General features: G+C 49.9%; 1 protein-coding gene across 6 annotated transcripts in view; it reads right to left on the reverse strand.

The window, feature by feature from the left end:
* Positions 1-7599: 7599 nt before the first annotated feature.
* The window catches only part of KIFC3 (kinesin family member C3), a 40903-nt gene continuing 32332 nt past the window's right edge, over positions 7600-16170 (reverse strand). For 4 of the 6 annotated variants that reach the window (XM_039502997.1, XM_039502992.1, XM_039502998.1 and 1 more), the window contains 6 exons: positions 15977-16097; positions 15299-15428; positions 14343-14572; positions 10985-11119; positions 10475-10574; positions 7600-8260 (listed from right to left, as the gene is read on the reverse strand). In XM_039502997.1, coding sequence (XP_039358931.1) covers positions 8235-8260; positions 10475-10574; positions 10985-11119; positions 14343-14572; positions 15299-15428; positions 15977-16097 — 742 coding nt within the window. In that variant the 3' untranslated portion in view covers positions 7600-8234. Of the gene's footprint in view, positions 8261-8588; positions 8633-10474; positions 10575-10984; positions 11120-14342; positions 14573-15298; positions 15429-15976; positions 16098-16170 lie in introns of all 6 variants that reach the window. The other 2 variants (XM_039502993.1, XM_039502994.1) reach the window with 2 other exon arrangements.

Below are 16170 nucleotides of genomic sequence, written 5' to 3' on the forward strand. Positions count from 1 at the left end.
TAAAGTCCCAACTTTGGGGTTTTGATGAGGAACTTTGTCTGAATGATTCCCGTGGGTTGCAGGCAGGAGACACAGCAGGTGTATGATGTACAAGAACCAAAACCCAAACCTGGCTAGCGCGCTCACTGCCCAAGCTCAATGCAATGGAACCAGCATCACGTAACCCAAGCGTTTCCAGCACTGCATCGTGACAATGTAAGGGCTGGGAACAAAGGGGAAACCAATCTGTGTGTTATCCTGTCTTCCCCGATTGCTGCTCAGCCTGAAGAGGGCCATAACTCTACCTTTTGCTGGAGGTAACTTGTTCAGTGTTTTGTGCTGAGGTGTATACAGCAGTGCACAGCAGGTGAGCTGTGCTTGGACACTTAACAGATACCTGCCCTGAAGAATTTAGTCTAATGACCCAGTGCTGCAGACAGTACAGTCAGTGGGACTCCATGGGTGAGTAAAGCATGGCAGCGGCAGGCCCTAGTGGTGCGCTCTAGGGCAAAACGAAGGGCTTGGTTGACAGGCGGATCCAAGTGTATGAGCAGTCTAGAAGAAAGCACAGAAGGAGGGTGTGAAGAGGGCTCAGGCCAGGAGCAAAGGCTGCATGTAACAAGCAGAGGACATGACTTGAGGACTCGGTGCTCTAATCCTGTAGGATGGTTCTGAAGGATCAGCGAGGGTTTGTCATTCAGGATGGCTGTGCAGTGCAGAGTGCTGTGTGGGAAGCTTTGCATAGCCACTACCTGGAGCCAGTGGTTCAATTCCTTGCTTCCTTAAGCATGGCCTCCACACACACTCTTTTAAAGTTACCTATCAACCGGCATCCTGCTTGCTTGCCCGGTGATGAAACCTGCTCCGTCATGGTCCCAGGTAGAGAGGTTCTCTAGCCATAAAAGCACTCTAAGGGTGTATGACCATTAAAGTGCTTTGATCCACACCTGTCAACAATGCGATCTTAAATTCACCCCCCTCTGGTCTGTCTTGTGCATTTACTGGGCCACACAAGAGTGGTCTGAGCAGTTCTCCAATGCCTCGGTATGAATAGCAATGTGGAGAGAGGTGTCTACGATGGCTCAACCTCTGTAGCCATAGAGCAAGACCCTTCCTGCTATGGTGGTGGGTGTGGAAATCAGATCAAGACACCTGAGGAGAAGCAGAGCAGGGCTGAGGGTGAAATCTGTCCTAACTTTTCTGAGAGTAGTCTGGAGAGAGACCCAAGAGCTGTGAAGGGACTTGTGAAACACCGGCTGTCAGCCTCCCTTTGTGCGTGCTGTTCACTGCTGCTTTGTGTGCTAATCCAGGCTGTTTTATGGAGCCACACCCATGTCTGGGTTTTGTTAAAATGAAAAATGCTCAGACAGCTGCATCACTCAAGTTAGAAACGGGTGTAATTGAGAAATGAGGACAGAAGGGAGAAGAATTGGGTAATACTGCACACACTTCAGCGCGCGCCCAAGGCAGAGTGGCATGCAGGTAAGGATTGCCCAATGCTCACTAGGCAGAGAGCTTCTTGTCATGTGCCAGCTTTGTAAATAAGCAAAGATCCATGCTTGGGTGAGGATTACCCTGGCACTCTGTGTAGATCGGGTGCAACTGTGCCAGAAGGCCACAAGCTCCAAGTTTATCATCAAAACACCTGAAAAAGGCCAGAGTACTTGGTGAAGGATGGAGGAAATGTTATGAAAATAACTTGAGCTGGAGAAAAACTGCCTTTCTCAGAATCAGCTGTTTTTGCATCAGAAATGGCGCAATTGGTTGTTTTTCTCTCTACCTGACTATTTGTCTTTCACAAAACACCCAGTAATGCAAATAGTCATTCTGCAGCTGTGCCTGTGTCCGCATGGAGCAGCTGAACTGAGATGGAAAGGGGCGGTTTCTCTCCTAGTGCATGGTGGGGTGAACAGTTGAGTTAGAGCATCTCTTTTTTTGGTAAATACAGTGAAACTCGGTAAACACAATTATATGTTAAACTTCCAACACTGCCCTCTTCAGCTATGCAGAGACAGACAGTGTGGTTCTGTGGGTTAGGTGCAGCCTCCTCAGGCAAAGTGACTTGCACCCTGAGACCACTCATCAGTTGCTTTCCATAATTCTTTGGAGAGCTGTGCCAGCCTGGAAGAACTAACCTCTGCTGGGATTGCTTCAGACCAGCATGGAGCAAATGCCCAGTTACTTGCTTGAGTTTGTGACTCTTGCTGAGATGCAGTAAGTAGGTGCTTGGTGGGTTCAGTGGAAAAGTCCTGGCTCCACTTCTGAGCATGGTGGCTCATGCCTCAGACTGTGGTAGCAGATGTTCTTCATGGTTAAGTGCATAGAGGTTTAGTCTTCTGCTTAAAATAAGTATCCTGGCCAAATACTAGCTTTCTGACATGCGGGAACACCCCTTGGTTTAGCCGTTCATTGGTTCCTTGGGGTGCCTCCCTTGTTTTTTGCCCCATGCTGTATCCTTTCAGCTTCTGTGATCATTTAGTAGTCTAGGAACGGATCCATCGTGGTTGGTCTTGGAGCTCATTCTCTCTCACTGTCAGGCTGTCTCTTGGAGCTGTTAGTTTGTAGGCTGCTGATTAACCATTTGTCTACCAGCTCTAGGTGTTTTGCAAGTGTTTCCCTATAAACAGGTGAAATAAAAAATAGCAGGTCTAGTAAATGAAATTCATTTCAGGGTAAATCTGAATCTGCTGCTGTCTCCAGCACCCCACTGCCTACTTCCAGTTCAGCAGTCGTGTGAACTCCAGAAGTGAGGGAGAGAGAAAAGAATAAATGTAGGGAATCTACTCTCTACTACTTTCTCCCTTACCATTCCTGGCCACCTGCTTCTGGACCATGCGGCCTATGGGATGTTTACAGCAGACCCTGTAGGCTCTGTAAAGTTTCTGTTCCTTTATAAAAACTGTTTGTCACACACAAGACAATTCCCCACCCAACTCAACCAAGCACTGCTCCTCAACAGGACCAACAGAACAATAGAAGCGCATCATCTGCTGGCTTGGTGCTAGGATGGGCCAAACTACACTGTAAATTGATCTGTCTCCTCTCCCTTAAATGCCTTGTCTGACTGAGCCCGAACTGTCCATACAAATGTTGCTGACTGCATTAAGATCTGTTGTGAAATTTCAGGTAGATGGATTTGATTTTGGTGAAGTTCAAAGGTGTGTTGGAGTCAAATGTAGGTATGTAATAGGCAAGCTAGCGTCACCTTAACTAGGCCACTCTTCATCCCGCCACTGTAGAGGTGCGGTTTAATTAGTGTGGTACTGCTCGGCGGTGGCAGAATGTGAAGTTGGGGCCGGCTGTGCTCACTGGTTTCTGGTGCAGTCAGAGTGCTGTGCTGTTTTATTACAAGAGGGTAAGAATGAAACTGGTGTTGGTAGCAGAGTCCCTTTTACGTGATTTCTGTGCACCTAGAGTTCCTCTCTTGCCCGCAGTTCTGGTCTGGTAGGAGATCAGCTAACTCCAGGGCTGCTTTCTAGCAAAACTGCAGCTGGTTATTTGGTGGATGAGGGGCAGCCAGGGGGTGCTCTTGCCCTGTGTTGATTGGTCCTTTTACTCTTCCGGGCAGGCGAGTTCTTAGTTGGGTACGGCCCGGCTGCTTGATGGGGAGGGAGACTGCTGTAGAGCATAGGTACGAGGCTGAGCAGACTCAGGTCAGGAACTTCTGAGGCACAAGAGAGCAGAGTAAGATGTGTAGCCAGAGTTATTGTGTTTGCTCTGTACTGGAAGTGGTACACAACTGTTCTTACCTGACTCACCTGTGTTCCCGATTTGTATGTAGCTGGAATGGGTGTTAGCTGAGAAAAGGGACTAATTATTGCCAAACACTGTATCTCTCACGAATTAAACAACCTTAGTTAAGGAGCTGGAGATGCTGTGGCTGAGCCCAACTCCTCCTTCCCCACATAGCAGCTGACCTAGGCAACTGCAATGCTATTCTCTCCCTCCCCCTCCTGCAAGTCTTTCCTGTCCGTGCATCCAACGTGACTCTGTACCTGCAGCGAGAAGGGCGGCCCTTCGGTTTCCTCCCCACTTACATGCTTGTGCACAGAAGCCAGTGTGAATCTGCAACCCTCTCCTTGTCCTAATTTACTCCTGAGGGCATGTGGTGCCAAAAAAATAAAAATTCTGCACACACTGTTTTAAAATTCTGCATATTTTTTTTTGGGTCAAATAAATGTGGAGACTCCAGCATGGCAGTGGGGAGCACAGGCCCCTGGCTGCATGGAGGTGGGAGGTCACTGTCAAGCTTTTCCCCCTCCCCCTGGACCCTAACTCAGTGGTGAGGCTGCACCCAACCCTGACATGTGGGCAAGGCAGGATCCAAGTGTGGGAGGATCCAGGTGTGGGTTGAGAGGGTTCTGTGGGGGGCAGTCTGGGTGTGGGCAGTTCAGTGGTGGATCTGAGGACAGGGGAGATCTGTAGCCACAGGGGCTTGGGGGGTTGGGGAGGTGTTTCCTGGGTGCAGTGGTAATGGGTCTCTGCAAGGAAGTCCAGATGATGGTGGTTGGGGGTCTGTGGGGTGGGGGTCTGAGTATGGGGGATAGAGCTTGGCAGAAAAGACTAGGTGGGTGGGGGGGTTCGGGGGGGGTCCAGATGCTGGGGAAGTGGGGTTCAGTGGGGTGTGGATCCAGGTGGCTCATTGGGGGGGTTCAGGTGTGTATGGGGGGGTTCTGAGTGCAGAGGGATGAGGCTCAGCAGGAGGGTCTGGGTATGAGGGGGTCTGAATGCATGAGTGTTGGGCAGATGAGGGACAGCTCCCTGTATAAGGATCCCTCCCCATGCAGCTGAAGAGCAATGGGTGTAGGAAGCAGGGGGAGTTTGCAGAGCTTCCTGCAGTTGGGGGAGAAAGCGGGGGTGAGTCTGACCTGGCCCTGGATGCTGTGCAGGGGAAGAGGAAGTCCCATCCTCCCCAGCCCAGCCAGGACTAGCAGCTGAGCCCAGCACAGGGTAGGAACCACCAGCCGGGTCCTTGCCAGTCCTGCCTCCTGCCCCACGGTGATTTTACCTCTCTGCTGGCTGCCCTGGACACCCAAAACATGACTGCTCTTGTAGCTTCCCTTTGCTTCCCCATCAGAAAGTCATTTTTCTGCAGGGAAGCAAAGAAATCTGGGGGGGACAGAAATTCTGCGCATGTGCAGTGGTGCAGAATCCCCCCAGGAGCACTAATTGGCGGGAGGATGACACATGGTGATTAAGGTTCTATTAGAAGTGAGCAATCCACATTCTCCCTTCATTTTCTGACTCACTGCAGCGAGCAGCTATGTAATCCTTTTCAGGCCAACTGCACTAGCACTGAGGCGGCAAGACGCTAGGATCGTGTCCCTACCAGGAACCATTCCTACAGTACACTGTCAGCTGTGGCCTCTCTCCCTCCCACCCACCGCTAAATAGAAAAGAGAATAATTCCACCCTGCCCCAAAAATGACACGTTCAAGGTCTGTGATGGAAAAAGCTCCTAAGTTTTTGTATGTTTCTCAGGCAGCGGTTGGCAGAAGACAAGCTGCACCTCAGATTGTAATAAACAGCAGCAACAAGAGAGATTAAATAGGCGCTTTAGGATAAAGCAGCGAAAGACTGATCAAAGCAACGCATTTTGCAAATGGCAGTAAAAGGGGAGTGGAAAGAATTCTAAGCTGTTGCAGCAGCCAGCAGGCGAGCGATCATAAACTAGCAGCAGGCAAACAAATCGCGTGAAAGCAGTTGCTTCATACAATTTATTTAAAATAAGTTTTATTACAAAACAGGATCTTTTTATTAAAATATGTGAAAACATCTAATCTTACAAAAGGCTAGAGTTTTTAACTAGACTCCACAGCGCAAGAACACGCTTCGAAAGAGCCAAGGTGGAATCAAGTCTTTATAATACAGGGAAGATTGACAAATGCAGCCTGTCCTCGGTAACGCAGGCCAGCACACCCTGTTGGGTGTATTTGGACAGCTGCTCTAAACAACGGCTTGAACTCCAGCCACTGCACCCCACCCCACCCCCAAACGTTAGACAACAGCCACACTTCACTATATAAACCAAAGTTTTTTGCTCGTTTCTTTTCAGTCAGATACTGTAAGAGAGGCTATAAATATTTCAGACACTTCCATGAACAAACACACTGAGCTGTTTAGAGAGAAGGAAGTTTTTCAATAGCTTTACAATTAGCTTTATTTGAAGCTTTTTTAAACATCCGATCGCTGCTCAGCAGCAGCAGCCTTACTCCACTGGCACATTAACGGGTGCTTTTTGCACAGCGCTGTATGGCAAGTACTGCATGCAAGGTGGGGGCGGGGGCAGGGGTGAGAAGCAGCGGGACGGTAAGAAAGGGCTCTGGCACCAATGTTCTGCATCACACACAGTGGGGCCTGATCTTGCTTTCAATGGGAGCAGGATTCCAGTCTTTCCTGGCCTATGCAAGCATCAAAATAAATAGATGCCCTGGTCACACATGAGAGAATTTGGCACACAAGTTTCTGCAGGAGTAAGCTCAAGGAGACAGCCTGATCTGGGAAAGGACTGATTCAGTTTTTAAACCCAGTGTTAAGAACCCCTTGGTCTTTGGCAAGCAAGATAGCACCCACCTCACTGCTCCAGCAGAGCAGTACCAAGTTATAGCTGCTAGAAAGCTGGGTCATCGCTATAAGAAAAACACCAGTTAAAAGGCAGTCGTTGCTTTTCTCAGCTCTAACCATAACCTCTGTACCCCTCTCCTGCCAGATGGATAAAGGTATGAAAGTCATTTAAGAGCTTCAGTTGCCTCTCGAGTTGGAAGAGTTGGATCCAAGGAACTCTGGCTGGCTTTGAGGAATCCTTGGTTTAAGGCCACAGTTCTGCTGGTTTTAGTGGTGGCTGGTTGCTGCTTTTACAAGCCGAGGGTGCAGGACTCGTCATGGCAGAGTGCCTGGTCCTTGGGAAAGTTCTGCTAAGGGACAAACAACAGGGAAGGACTAATACATTTCTGCCTCAACGTTTACCCTAGTGAGCAGCAAACTTGCTTTCCTGTGCGGCCATCCCCAGCCTCCCAGCTATAGTCAGCTAAGGAGATGGTTGGTGGAGTGGGAGGACTGCCTGAGAAACAGCAACGTGGGTTCAGAAGAACATACTGTGTGTATTTTTAGGGAAAGTGGGTGACGAGGACAGTCCCCTCTGCCATTTGCAGATGTGGAAATCATTGGCAGACCCCTTCCAAGTGAAGGGATTGTGAGCTTTAGCACAGCAAATTATGACCCCTCTGGATCCCTAAATGCTGTTTAAATCCAAGAGAAAGAGGCCCACACCCTCACCTCTGAAATTCACCCTCCCCCTCCCTTTGGGTGGTGTGTCAGGCAGCAGCATCCAATGAAATCGCATGTGAGCAAGTACCGCGGCATGACGTTTGAACCAGGGCCAGTGAGGACGTCCCTGCAGTAAATTACCTCCTATCTAGGTTGTCCCCGACCAGCCGACACCTACACAAGCTTTACCCCAGCTGTGTATGAGGCGATGAAGTCGGTGGCATAAAAGTTTGTGATCTTCTCTTCCACAGCCCTCACTCTGGCAGCAGCCGGCCAGCCATGAATAGATCCGAACAGACGCAGGCCTGGTCATTGCACCCAGGAAAGCACAGACACCTTTGGTTGGTTGGTAGGTTTTAAACCAACAGTTGGGTGATACTCTTTATTCATTTAAAAACAAAGCCGGGGCAGTGAGATGGGAGAGACCCCTGGCAGCTCTACTCTCCCTTCAAATCCACTAAAAACCTCCATATGGCAAATAGAAGTGTACATGCATAAGTGCCACAGGTAGGCAGGTAAAATCCCCTGGGCTCAGCTCCACCAGAATCCAGCTCCAGGGACATCCATTGCCAGCAATGGAGTCCGTACTGTGCACAGCCAAGCTTGGTGCCCCTATGTGGTGGCACGAGTCTCTGGGTGGGGCTTTATTTCTACAGGAGTCTTGGTTCAGAGATGGGGGAAGGAGAACCGGCACCTGCCAACCTGGTTTCACAGCTGCAGTGGAGCAGCCTGTGTCCATGCTTCCAAGAGCTTCTGCCTCTGCCCGGGAGCCTGGAGAGAACTGTCTTCACCTTTGGCTCTTGGATCCCACAGAGTCCTGCTCTCTCCTGAATGTGTCACTGTGCCCTGTCAATCCGATGGTGGGGTGTGGGGGAGGAGGAGAGAGAGTCTCTTTCTGTTTTCACATCTCTTGAAACGCAGGAGTTCTCCTTCACACCATGAGCTCATTGGGTCTGGAGCAGATCCTGTTTCCCAGCTGAGTGTGTCCATCACACGGGGACTGGCCTCAGCTTTCCTACAAGGAAAGAAAAGAGCATCAATACTATGGCAAAGGGGAGAATGCGTAATTCCTGCCCCAAACACCAATGTGCAGACAGAGCTCCTAGGGTCTGAGGGCTTCTCCCGGCTACCACCAAAGGAAGGCCCCAGCTGTAATCCTGGCACATGGATTGCCAAAGAAAAAGCACCCTGCATTAGAGACTGCAAACCACCTCACCCCGTTTCTGAGACACAAGCCCCACTTTGCCAGTTACTGAGCAGACCTGACTGTCCCCCTTAAGCATTTGCTGAAGTAGAGACCTTCACCGCTTACAGAAAGGCCTAAGCCCGACTGCCCTCCATACCTGCACATGCTCACCTGGAGGCCAGGACTTCCCCTAATTTCAGGCTGAAATCAAAGTGAACAACACAGTTTCATTGGAGACGAGGTTACACATGTTCCACCCCCGCAACGAAGCCTCCCCCTTCCCCCACCTTTTCTCTCAGTGCTACAAGGAGGAGGGGAGGTTGGCAGTGGGATTCAGAGCGGTGCGCAAAGGGGATCGATTGAGGCTGGTTATGTAGCACCACCTTCAGGAAGGGCTGCCAAGGGTGGTTTTTGCTGAGCTGCCTTGTCAAACTATGTGGCCATTACTGGTCCTTAAATGAGAGGCGGTGGCAGCTTGCAGTCTGCAATGAAACCCTTTTCCCTTGGTCAGCACCAGCTCCCTACCACATGGATGCTGGCGCAGAGGCAGAGCAGGTGGGATTAAGATCTCAGACCAGGCAGTGTCACCCCAGAGTTAGGATTAGGGTCCTCTTCAGAGAAGGGAGGTGGCAGAGGTTTAACTGGGACTGTGCCAGGTAATTTGCGTTTAGCTAATGAGCTTATTCCAGGCGAATGAGCAGTTAGTTCTCTGCTGCAGTGGCCCCAGCTGTTACCAACCCTCTTTTCCCTAGTCGTGTCTATTCTGGAATTTATCTGGAGAACTGTCCTGTGAAGGCCCTCAAAAGGCAACATGAATAGAGCACAACACATCAGAGCAGGTGGACACCTCAGCTCCTAGGATCGCTCTTTGCACACTGGGACTGGAAAAGAGCCGTTGGTCACAGTTCAGGGCAACTGCCCTGTATTTTCCCTCAGTGACCCAGCAGGGGCACCAGGATTCCAGCTCCCTTTCTTGGGTGGAGACCCCCGTCTCTCTCCCTTCTGTCTGGGGTATTTCCAGGCCGCACAGTTCCCTGCCTTCGCTGTGGTTTTCCCAGCAGCAGAGACAGACTGCCCAAGCACAGCTGCTTGCTTTCTCTGCAGAGATGGTGAACAGTGTTCACCACATAGCACTTTCTAAGCAAGCCTATTTTATTCTTAAGGTAAAAGCACCACACAGAAAAGATAGTAAAAAACAAGGAAAGAACCTACACACATGCTAAAAAGCTTACCAGAGATCACCCCAACCCGAATATGGGCTCTGGCAGGAGTAGTCCTTCAGCCCCCCACCTCCCCACACCACCCAACGGTTTTCCTTGTGGTTTCAAGTTCATCACAGCTTCAGCTCAGAACAAGCACAGAGTCTTACAGGGCCTCAGTAGGCCCTGCCCTTCCAACCCTTCCCTAAGGGCTGGGGCCCTCTGTGGACCAGGGGTCCTGCCCATTGCCTGGAGGAAGGCCTTAGCCAGTTTAAAACCAGGCTATCTATCCAAAAATCCCTTCTTTGTCTGTGGGTCCCTAGAGAATCCAATTTGAACTAGTCTATGGCTCCTCTCTGAGAGGGGTGGCTTCAAAGAATGGATAACCAGAGCAATTACTTTAGTTTGTCTTAATTCCCTAAGGTTTGTCCAGGATATTACAGGATATAATCAGTCTCTCATACCATCATCCACTCATACGAGCCTCCTAACTTCTCCCTGTTAGGGGCTTGTGAATTTACTCTACAGCCTGTGTGCCTGAGCGGCTTTCCTCTGAGATCTAAGGGCTCGGTCTGCTGCTGCAGAGCCAATGCCCACACATTTCTGGTAAGACAAGCCCTCTGGGTCAGCCTTTTGTGCAGACAATGCCTTCAAAAGAAGTTATCTTCTTGCTGGGAGGGACTCAGAAACCATAGCTGGACGTGGCGGTGGGGGTGGGGATTAGGACTAATACCGGTTGGACAGAGGGTGAAGTGTGTGTTGTTCACATCCAGCTATATCAGGAAGCATTATTGCAAATAGGGGAGCACAGAGAGGCCAAAGGAGACCTCTCCACTACACCTACCTGAAGTCTGGAGCTTCCTCCGGAATGAGCCTGCTCGTCTTGTAGGTCTAGGAGAAGAATGTGATCGAATGGAGGGCTGGGCTGCCACTGGCGAATCATTCTAGAGAGAGAGAGAGCAGGAGACTGGGCTCAGACTGCAAAGAAACGCCACAATGACTGCACCATTAAGGGCTTTTTAAGACAAATCACCCTACTGGGCCAGTCTAGTCAATCTGCCACTTTCCAGGCAGTCGTGAAGAATGCAGGACGAGCATAATGGGCTCACTATTGCTCCAGGCAGTCAGAAAATGGGCTGTTGTATTCTGAGCAGGCTGGTGTATTCTGGAAGGCCACTCAGAGGGAGTTCCAAAAGTCAGGCCCTGGGGCTGGTGAGAGAGGGAGAAAGACTGTTCCAGGGTGGAGGCGGTTGTGTGTGTCGCAGAGAAACAGAACGTGAACAGCGCACCATAGAAATGAACAGAACACCCTAATGAAAGGCAATGGAAGCGTGCAGTGGGGTTGGTTACTTACCTCTAAGTGCTCCTGACTAGACCAGGACACTAGTTCTGCTCTCCGGGATACAGGGCCCAGTTCCACGGAGCGAACCCGCTCAGCGAACTTTAGGGAACAGAGAGTCTCACTTGTGTTCTTCTCCACTGGAGAGACCTGGAGCCAGACAGAAATACACAGCATTCATTGCCCTGAACATTGCTGCCTCCCTCCCAACATTCCCATGCTGCTCGCAGCGGGGAGACGCCGATCCCTGGCAACAGGAGGAGGGCAGGACTGGAAGCGCCACGTTCACTATCAGCCAGCAGTTACTGTGTGAGGCTGGAGAGAATCTAAGTTCCAGCTCTCAATCACAGCAGAGTATTTCAGTGCTGCTAGGACACTATGATTAACAACAATCATTTCCCATTATAGCACTGCACGTGTATGTGGTGCTTTACAATCAGAGTCAAATATGTTCCCTGTAACTAACACACTCTTTGTTTGTAGGAGAGCTGCAATAAGCTACAGCAGCTGGCAACCGCTCCGGGCTCTTCGGTAAGGGAATAGTGGAGACACAGACATTCTAGTGATTTAGTGGTGAAATTCCTGGTGGGGAGGAGGCACACAAGCTGCAGGGAGGTTTAAAAAGAAAACAACCCCAAGTCACTGTGAACAAATAGAGGTGAGTAGAGAGAGACTCTTAAGAATCTGATAATGCCAGCCACAGAAGACTACACAGAGGAGAGGGGGAAACCCACCCCAAAGAGCCACGTGTTCCCTGGCCTGGCCTGGCTATGTTTAGAGTCATAGTTTAGTACGAGATTTCTCAGACTTCCATGTACAAGTAGATCTCTGTGACCTGCCCAGTATAGAATCTGTGAATGGATTTACCAGCTTTCCTCCCTCCCGCTCACGCACAAGAGAGCTCTCCTTGAGCAGAGCTATCAGAGAGACGATTGAAAAGGATGAATTTTGCTGGTTCTATTTCAAGATCAAGTCTTTTCCTCACACCAGTGCCCCAAGAACAGTGTAAACAGACAAGCAGGCAGGGCTGACTGAATCTCATTGGATGCTCCTACTTCTTGGCTCTAATGCTGGCGGAGGGCCCTGACGGACAACGCTGTGCTCCTCCTCTGTCACTGAGGACGTGTCTACTTTGAGCGGGAGGTGTCATTTCCAGCTTGAATAGATGTGTGCGAACAAGCTTGAGCCCACTTCCACGCTAAAAATAGACGGGTAGCTGCAGCGGTGCAGGTAGCAGGCTGGGCTGACTGCCTAAGTCCATCCTACAGTCCTCAGTCGGATTGTACTTAGGGTGGCCAGCCCTCTCACTGGTTGCACTGTCGCAGCTACACTCTATTTTTAGCGCACTAGAGGAAGAGGCTCTCAGCTAGACCTGAGTATCTCCTAGAAGAAGGCCCCTTCCATTGCATTGGAACCTTTCCCTTTCAGTCCGTGGCACATCCCAAATAGCAAGCTACTCTGCAGTGCCTAGGGGAGTAAGAAATGGAGATGATCAGGGAAAGGGGAGAGGAATGCCATACATTTACACAAAACGTAACTTATTCTTCATTCTTCATCACCAGCACAGACCCAACCAAGTGCAGCTAGTCCACAGTGGCACTGAGAGAACTCAAGAAGAGAGGCTATTCGGCACTGGTGAGGCCATACCTGGAGTATTGTGTCCAGTTTTGGTCCCCCCACTACAGAAGGGATGTGGACAAATTGGAGAGTCCAGCAGAGGGCAAAAAAAATGATTAGGGGGCTGAAGCACATGAATTCACGAGGAGAGGCTGAGGGAACTGGGGTTGTTTAGTTTGCAGAAGAGAAGAGGGAGGGGGGATTTGATAGCTGCTTTCAACTACCTGAAGGGGGGTTCCAAAGAGGATGGAGCTCAGCTGTTCTCAGTGATGGTAGAAGACAGAACAAGGAGCAATGGTTTCAAGTTGCAGTGGGGGAGGTCTAGGTTGGATATTAGGAAACACTATTTCACTAGGAGGGTGGTGAAGCACTGGAATGGGTTATCTAGGGAGGTGGTGGAATCTCCATCCTTAGAGGTTTTTAAGGCCCAGCTTGACAAAGCCCTGGCTGGGATGATTTAGTTGGTGTTGGTCCTGCCATGAGCAGGGAGTTGGACAAGAAGACCTCCTGAGGTCTCTTCCAACCCTAATCTGCTATGATGCTAATGTTGGAGAGGGAGACTGTAGTATGTTCTGGCCTGCAGCACTTTCATGTTGAGACAGGAGCATGGTTTGAAGTTGGAAGTAAAGGCTTGTAGGGAAGCCCAGATGTCTGTAGCAAACGCCAACAAAGAAGGGCATACAGATAGACACACACACAGAGTCTGAAGACTACAGTGGATCTATGCCAGTTTACACCAGTGGAAGAGCTAATCCTAGTGGCGTGTAGGAGGATTTTCCATGGAGCACCTGCCTCCAGAAGAGGGTGCCACTCCTCAGGGTGGTAACATTGAGGGTGTTCCCAAAAAACTGAAGGGCAGTGATTGATTCCTGAGCCTGGTCAAAGGCAGCTATATAAATACATATTGTGTATTGCCCCAATCAAACCAAACAGAATGAAGCTGCTTAAATAAATGCCCAGTGAAGATATAAGCCAGTTAGCGGATCACATTAAAACTGTATAGTATCATTTGCTGCACTACAAACTTATTCTTAGAAGTGTGGTTTCTACTCTAAAAAGTGACTGTGTAAAAATGGCACCTCCTTATTCATCATCTCCCCACGGGACATTCAGGGTCAGCCTTGCTCACTTTAGTAACTAAAACAAGTTTTTACTGTTCTTTACTCCCATTATCCCTGCAGAAGCCAACACAGCTACCAGAGAGGAAGCCACATTCAATTCCTACTTATGCATCAGGGACGGACCTGCTAACTAGGTTCCAGGCAGTTACATCTGTGCAAACTCACAGACAGTAACAGGACTGCACAGGTCTCACTGAAGGCAAAATATGAAGCCAAGGGGGTTTCTCAGGTGTCGCTTAGTCATAATTTCGCCAGCGGGACCTTTATTGCTGGTGATGAGATGGAATAAATCCAGCTTGACTCTCAAGTTAGGAAAAACCCATCTTTTCAATTGTAAACAGCACCATTGATTAAAATTAGAGACACTGCACATAGAATCCCACAGTGCCACTTCCAGAGGAGAACCACACCTCAAGTGAAGCCTTATTGTATCTACCAATCCAAACTAACGCACCTATATTATGAGACCACAAGCTTTCCTATGTCTGTTCCTCAGACCTGTTAAGAACCCAATGAGGTTCTGGACTATGAGGTTCTGGATTTCTCTTGTAATTGGCTTTTGGTCAGTTTAAAGTTTCCTGATTCAGTCAACCATCTCTCCTTACCTCGTCTGCCTAGCTGGCCCCAGAACCCACCTGCACCATCATGAGGGTTTTGCTATCTCCGCTGAGGGAGTCTTGAAGTAGGTAGGTCAGTTTGGAGTTGCGGAATGGCACGTGACCCTGGCGGGCGCGCAGAGCATAAATCACATCTCCTAGCGCTGACAGCGACTTGTTGATGTACTGGGCCTCCCGGAGCCTGCTTCCCTCTGCACCAGACCTGCCTACCCGTTCAGATCCAGCCAAGTCCACCAAGTTCAGCTTCCCTATGACCAGCCAAAACACAAATACATACACAGACTTAATAATCCCGTGCAGCTACCTGCTCAACCCACGTGGAAGTGCCAGCCACCGTGGGGTCTGTCTAGCAATTAAGGAACAGCCCCATCCCCTCCAGTTAGGAACTAAACACGCCTGGAGCTTTATATGGGTGTGGAGCATTGGGAGTCCCACAGATCAACCTGCAGCTTGGATTTTCATTACATTTCGAGTTGATGAAAGGGGGCCAATCGATGGGACTGTACAAGCTGAGCTATCTGTCAGATTTCCATTAGCCTGCCTTGGCGGGTTGCCTACACTTGATACAGAATCACTGCACAACTGTGCAATGCACGGGGGCAAAAATTCCTTCTTGACCCTTGTAGCAATCAGCTGATGCCCCGAAGCATGAAATCTGAGCACCTTATCTTAGCGTGTATAACCACAGATGTTCTAGAGTAGCTAGTCTCTTCAATCCAGCTATACAACCCAGTCCTGACCAGCAACACCCTGAGCATTCTGCTCCCAAACACCGACTCCCAGTAATGCTAAATTGTGTGGCTTTCTGTGTCAGAGACAAGCATCCACTAGGGACCAGGCCAGTGGCACCCAGTTCTTTTTTCACTTGTTACCCACTTCAGCAGTTGAACTCAAATCTCCAGGCCTGTGTCATCCAAGGACAGGTGTGATCACCAGCCTCCCCCTCCACCCTCCGCCTCCTAGGAGACACTAACCTGTGGTTCTGAGGCCTGTGCTGTAGTCGAGCCCTCTTACTGTGACGATGAGGAGGGCGTGAGACCGTGAGCTGTGCTCGTTCAGGCTGGTGTACTCAGTCACTCTGTTGGAGTGCCCAAATTCAAACACCTGGGAGAGAGGCAGAAAGACGTGAGCCTTTGGATTTCACTGTGTTGTCTGGCCAGCAGCTTGCCCTGTCCCATCTACATTCACCGCTTTCTTAAATGGCAACGGGGGGGCAGGTCTTTGGCAGATCTTCCTTGCTGACACTTGGCACCACTACCTCCCCCATTTTCTGAGCAGAACGTGGGTGAGCGGCCGTCCCTTTCTTTCTTGCAGATGCTCATAACCCCTGGCAAGTATTAACTCTATTCCTTCCGCAATGAAATCATCAACCACTGACCTTAATTGCTCACGAAAGATATTGGATTGACAGTAGCACTAAATTCAAATTAACCCATAGAATAGGTATGGTATTTGCATCCTCTTGTCCCTATGCTGCCACCACTGCTCCAGCAGCTGGTCTGTTCATAACAGAAGGACTTGAGTAAGTCTCTCTAATGCACAGGGAAGTTCACTCCGTCCCAGCAGGTGATCCCCAGCTGGTTCACCCCATCTACTAGGTACCATCTCTGCCCTTCCCCTCCTGGGTTCTCCATCTCTCAGGATGTTTTTACCTTGTTAATATCGTCCACACTTTGCACCTGGAACTCAGTCAGTCCTGGTACATACAGCTGCCCGCTGCCATCCGGGCACAGTTTGATGTCCAGCTTCTCCTGAGGCTCCCCAAGCAAGTCCCTGTTGAGACAGGCAAGGTGACCCTCCCCTCAGACTCAGGTGTCATTTTCTATTCCCGACACTAGCGACTTAC

Source organism: Mauremys reevesii, linkage group 16 (genome assembly GCF_016161935.1).
Source record: "Mauremys reevesii isolate NIE-2019 linkage group 16, ASM1616193v1, whole genome shotgun sequence".
In the NCBI taxonomy this organism is placed as follows: domain Eukaryota; kingdom Metazoa; phylum Chordata; order Testudines; family Geoemydidae; genus Mauremys; species Mauremys reevesii.